This window comes from Anoplophora glabripennis, unplaced genomic scaffold (genome assembly GCF_000390285.2).
Source record: "Anoplophora glabripennis isolate ALB-LARVAE unplaced genomic scaffold, Agla_2.0 scaffold372, whole genome shotgun sequence".
Lineage (NCBI taxonomy): Eukaryota > Metazoa > Arthropoda > Insecta > Coleoptera > Cerambycidae > Anoplophora > Anoplophora glabripennis.
Genome location: NW_019416460.1, coordinates 34,538 through 40,214, shown reverse-complemented (window position 1 = coordinate 40,214; position 5,677 = coordinate 34,538). Strand labels below are relative to the sequence as shown.

Genomic DNA, 5,677 nt, shown 5'->3' with positions numbered 1-5,677 from the left:
AGGTAGTAATATTATGTTTCATTGCTTTAAATAGACCTATATATATTATAAGAAATTCTACGAAGATCTTCTTCATGAAAGAAGCAGTAATGTAAAGTAAGTATAGTAAACAATTTTCAGTTATCATGATTATCACTTACCAGAAAACTTACCTATGCACCTGCTCTATAAAGCTGAGGTCACTTAGTTTGTATCAGAATTTTTTTTTGTATATAGTTTATTGGTTTTAGAGACAATCATTACACTTACTTCCACAACTAGGTATATTCACTTTAATTTTCACATAAATGTTCACTACAACAATATTCATATCACTTATATTTTTCCACATGAGCTTTTACAGAAATAATACAAACATTTTAATTATTAAAATACCGTCTAGCTAGTTAGTGGCGTGCCTTTTTACAACAAAAAACAAAATGCTACCGTATTTTCACAAGTTGCAGTAATCACTATTCAAAGAAAGAAAGAAGGGGAATCGTTTATATAAATTCAAAGTTTTTTTGTATCTACAAATATAAATAATATGTACTAGAAAGTGATATGCAATTAAATTGGTATTTTTACAAGATTTTTAGTAGACATATTTTAATTGAGGCACATAATTATAACACATATTCCCAAAATTGCAGGATAAAAGTTTTTAGTTATCTTGGATTATCAAATATTTATGTCTCTTGTGTTTACCATCTTGGTAAACATAGGCCTTAAAATTGAAAGAAGTGTAGTTAGTATTTAAAATAATTCATAAGTCTAAATTTTAAGAACTGGAAGTCAAATTAATACAGAAAAAGTGACACAGAAATTTATTTTGTCGGTTCTGCATTTCAAAATATTCCAATGAATATACATAATGTGATTTTAGCCTAGTTATGTCGGATACCGGATATGCAACCAGTAAAACAGTTGACCGCAATTTTTAATTGCATGCGCATGCCCGTCTCTATTGATATTGGCAAATATTTGAATGTTTTATTTTTATCTGAATCTGAGAGATTTCAGTGGTAGTGGTGGTCTTCTTAACAGTGTAGAAGTTTTGCTGCTAGGTATCGTATATTTCTGAAAAACATACATACATAAGTAAATAAATTTTAAGATGACTCATGCGCGTATCGTACAGTCAGTTTAGCTCGGCCATGTTCGTTGATATACATTTTTAGAGTAGTGAAGTGCAGTGGCTATTTTCTAAGGGAAATACGCGAAATTCCGGCCTAAAAATGGCAGGGAACACGGGAATGGAGCAACTTATTCCCATTGTGAATAAGTTGCAGGATGCTTTTACACAACTTGGTGTTCATATGACTTTAGATTTGCCACAAATCGCTGTAGTGGGCGGACAATCGGCTGGAAAAAGCTCAGTATTAGAAAATTTTGTTGGCAGGTAAGTTTAAATAAACATTCGTCTTAACTTCTATACATTGTTGTTTATATGGCAATTAGTTATTGATTTAATTTGTGGTTAAATCAATTTCTGTTTGACTTTTGACATATTGACCTGGCTTATTGCCCAGTCAAATTCATGTTGATTTGACGTTTCTTCTGAAGAAAACGGAAACGAATATTTCTTTTTCCTCAAAGTACCTAATTCCCTTCTTTGGTTTCCACACAGTTTCCGTTGATAGCGAGAAAACGTAGGTTGTAGGTTGAATATTGATTTTTTATAATGTTGTACACAGATAATGAGTTGAATGACACACTTAATCTTTCTTGCAGAGACTTCCTTCCTAGAGGATCCGGTATTGTAACTCGCAGACCATTAATCTTACAGTTGATAAACTCCAATACTGGTAAGATAATTTCCTAATTCCACAGAATCATTAAAATTCCAGCAATTTTCTTGTTAACTTTTTTTTATCGCTTTTGAGATGTCCTACTTGAAAAGCTCAAAATTAGATAATTATTGGAATTCCAGAAAAAGCAGTAGATAATCCTTTGTTTCCAATTATTGGTAATTGTTTAGTACTTAGTAATGTTGGTGAATTCTATACTTACAAAATATTTATATACCCACTACACATATTCTATGCTTACTACGTTCTTAATAAAGAAGTATAGGCGTGTCTTTGTAAAAATGTATTATTCCAAATAATTAATAAAATTGACCTTTAGTATCAGTAAATTTTAAATTGGTAAAATAAAGAGATATTTGGGAATTTATTAATTTGCTTGTATCACAGGAAATATCTTTAGACTCCAGTATAGATACCTAGTCTATGTACATGTATATTTTTATTTTGCTTTTTTCTTTTATATTAGCTCTTATATTCCTGCTTTATTTTAATGTCATTAAATTAATTCAAATAAATTTAATACCAAAAGTCTAGGTACGAAACATATAACTACTCTATGGGCTGCCGTACTCCAACTGTCATTGAATTGTACCAGCGGTATCTAGTAAACAGCTACTAATTAATAATTATCTAAAATGAAACCAAAAAATTATATACCTGTCTAAATATTAGTAATATAAAACACATATTGGACATATTGAAATTGTTAAGTAATGTAATAATTCTTCAAAGAAATATCTTGTATTTTCATTTTTCTAATATCACTATGCAAAAATAGTTTTCAATAAACTATTTATAAAGTAAAATTGTTTTTTAAACATTTGTCACTATTTTCCTATAAATAATTGGCATATCGGTCTATTATTTTACAAATGCACAATGAGTGATTTTCAATATGTTTCATCAATTTTTTATATAAATTACATTGAATTTTTAGTATATTTAATTATGTTTCCCAAAAAATTTCTTTTGCCTATAAAATGTGGGTAAATTCTAGCGGTGGTAAAAGTTAAGCGAATTAATAGTTGTAAGTATTTCTATTTCTTAATCAAAATCTTTAATTGCACCCAATTACCCTATAAAGTGATAAAAATATTTTATGAACACAAAATAAAACTCATTTTTGGCAATAGGTTGGATGTATATGACCTATTTTAAATGTGCGGACAACCAGATATACATATACAGCTAAAAAATTTCAGGCTCAAATTTGAAGCAATTAATTTTATTAGTCATCTTCCGTGAAATCATTTTGAATATTATTTTCCAGAAATTTCATTACCTTAAATTGATGAATGTCGTTTAAATTGACCGAAATTGTAACAATTTTGTCATTCCAGCATTATTACAAATATTTTATGTGAATTGAACTAAATTCTGTAAAGAAATTAAAATTAATGTATCACTATTATTAACGTTTTCAAGTTTTAAAAAAGACCTTTGTGGGGAAATAAAGCATTAATAAATCAAAATTTGCATTTTGTTACAGATGAGGTTTTATCAATTATATTGCAGATCTGATATAATGAATTGGTGGAGTTATCTTAATCTTATCTAAAACAATAAAATCATTGCCTTTTTCTTTGTAATTTGTAATTTAATTATTATAATTTTGGCTGATATCAAGGTTAATTTTTTTTTAATTATAGACTTTCTCACTAAATTCTTCCCTTGAAGGGTTTTAGTCGAAGTTATAATAATGTCTAACTTTTATGAGCTTCTATAGTATTACTAATAAATGTTTAGAGTGTGGCAGATATAATCGGTATATGTCTGGTGATTCTACTGACGCATGATCTTATTGCTGGATTTTGCTTTAGTTGTTTCTCCCAATATAATTACAGCTCAATCAACTTTGTATGGTTGATGGTATGTGCAAACCGAGAACATGCCAAAAAGCGCACTACATATAAGAAGTTAGAGGATTGAGTGGCAGGAACAATAGTACAGTGAGAAGAGAAAGTTAAAGGCCAAATCCTTGATATCTTGTATTTGATTGCAAAAATGTAATATAGGATTTTCTTTGTGCAATTTTCTGTTCTTCTTAATGATTATAATTAAGGAACCTATCTATTTTTTTTGTTAGCAATGACAATACTTATTGTTTTTATGTTACATAACATGAATTTGTCAATAATTACTGTATCGTCTAAGCTCAATAGTCCATCAATAACATAAAATAATATTATATTTGGTCTTTAAGTGACTTATTTTTTCAGTTTAAAGACTTAAAATGTTTTTTAAATAAAAATAATTTTAATATACAGGGTGTTACAAATTAGTAGATCAAGAGATATCAATTAATGCCAACAGTTCTAGTATCTTTTTATGATATGATTCTTGGAATTTTCTAGGATTTTCTGTTTCAAATGCTTTTATGAAATATTTTCCATTTAAAAATACGAGAAGCTGTTTATTTTTGGACTGACTTTATTCTTGAAAAAGTTACAATGCGAAATATAGATATAGACATTCAACCATCTGTTCCGTCCTTAAAAAACAGCCAAAATAAAATATTGAAAAGCTAAACCTAGATACTATTATTTGATATACTAGTAATAGAGATAAAAGAAGGTATACTGTAAGAAGTCCGTTTTAATTACAGAATATGCAGAATTTTTACATTGTAAAGGCAAAAAGTTTGTGGACTTTGACGAAGTCCGCAGAGAAATCGAAGCTGAAACGGACAGGGTTACAGGAAGCAATAAAGGCATCTCTAACATACCCATTAACTTGAGGGTATACTCACCAAATGGTAGGTATAAACAATACTGAAACTCTAGCCACTTCTCAAATGAAAATATCCTTTTTAGTACTAAATTTGACCCTCATCGATTTACCCGGATTGACTAAGGTGCCAATCGGGGATCAGCCAGTCGATATTGAACAGCAAATCAGAGCGATGATCATGCAGTTCATCAAGAGAGAGTCCTGTCTCATTCTGGCGGTTACACCGGCTAACACGGATTTAGCTAATTCAGACGCCTTAAAATTAGCCAAAGAAGTGGATCCTCAAGGTAATGTCAATCAAAGCTTTTTTTCTAGCTTATATAGGTTTTTTTCTAACTCACAATTAAAATGGATTTTTTTGTTTCCATTTGAAATGGAAACACTCTTGTAGAAAAGGCATTTATTAACTGATTTAAATCTGTTTTTTTAAGCTTAAAAAATACTATTACATTGAATTTATTTTTACTTATCAAAACCTACATTTTTATGACAAAAAAATTGATTGGCAATGGTACTATGCCTCTAGATTCTGCGTCCCCTCAATGTAATTTGTACAAAATTGAGAGAACAAATATTCATTGCTCATTGTATGATTAATGTTAATTAATATGTTTTTCTTAGATGTGCAGATTCAAATTAAAAAATCAAATTTAAGATTATGGCTGAGTAAATTTTAAAAAAGCGTTCTAATAGGTTGGTCTTCTTTTATATGCATTTCTAGTTCTACATTTTACAACATTTGAACTGATTAAAAATAGAAGCAACTTTCAGGGGAAAAATAACATAATTTCTACTGTTTGTACATCTAATTTAATTTGTGTTTGCAAAACTTCTATAACAATTTATACACGTCATATTTTTCCAGATGGAAATTTTTGTTCTACAAATTTTCAAAAAATCTTGTGTTCTTCAATTAACTTCTAGGTATCCGTACAATCGGTGTTATCACAAAGTTAGATTTGATGGACGAGGGAACGGACGCTCGTGACATCTTAGAAAATAAATTATTACCCCTTCGAAGGGGTTACATTGGTGTCGTCAATCGTTCACAGAAAGACATAGAGGGTCGTAAGGACATTAACGCAGCTCTCGCGGCTGAAAGAAAATTTTTCTACAGGTATTTCAATAACTTGTAACTATTAGTTGTTTTTAACTAC

At 29.3% G+C, this 5,677-nt stretch overlaps 1 protein-coding gene across 3 annotated transcripts in view; it reads left to right on the top strand.

The window, feature by feature from the left end:
• Positions 1–1,049: 1,049 nt before the first annotated feature.
• The window catches only part of LOC108910171 (dynamin), a 32,782-nt gene continuing 28,154 nt past the window's right edge, over positions 1,050–5,677 (top strand). For all 3 annotated transcript variants that reach the window (XM_018714701.1, XM_018714702.1, XM_018714700.1), the window contains exons 1-5: positions 1,050–1,381; positions 1,714–1,787; positions 4,396–4,545; positions 4,604–4,807; positions 5,445–5,637. In XM_018714701.1, the coding sequence (XP_018570217.1) occupies positions 1,218–1,381; positions 1,714–1,787; positions 4,396–4,545; positions 4,604–4,807; positions 5,445–5,637 (785 nt within the window). In that variant the 5' untranslated portion in view covers positions 1,050–1,217. The remainder of the gene's footprint in view (positions 1,382–1,713; positions 1,788–4,395; positions 4,546–4,603; positions 4,808–5,444; positions 5,638–5,677) is intronic.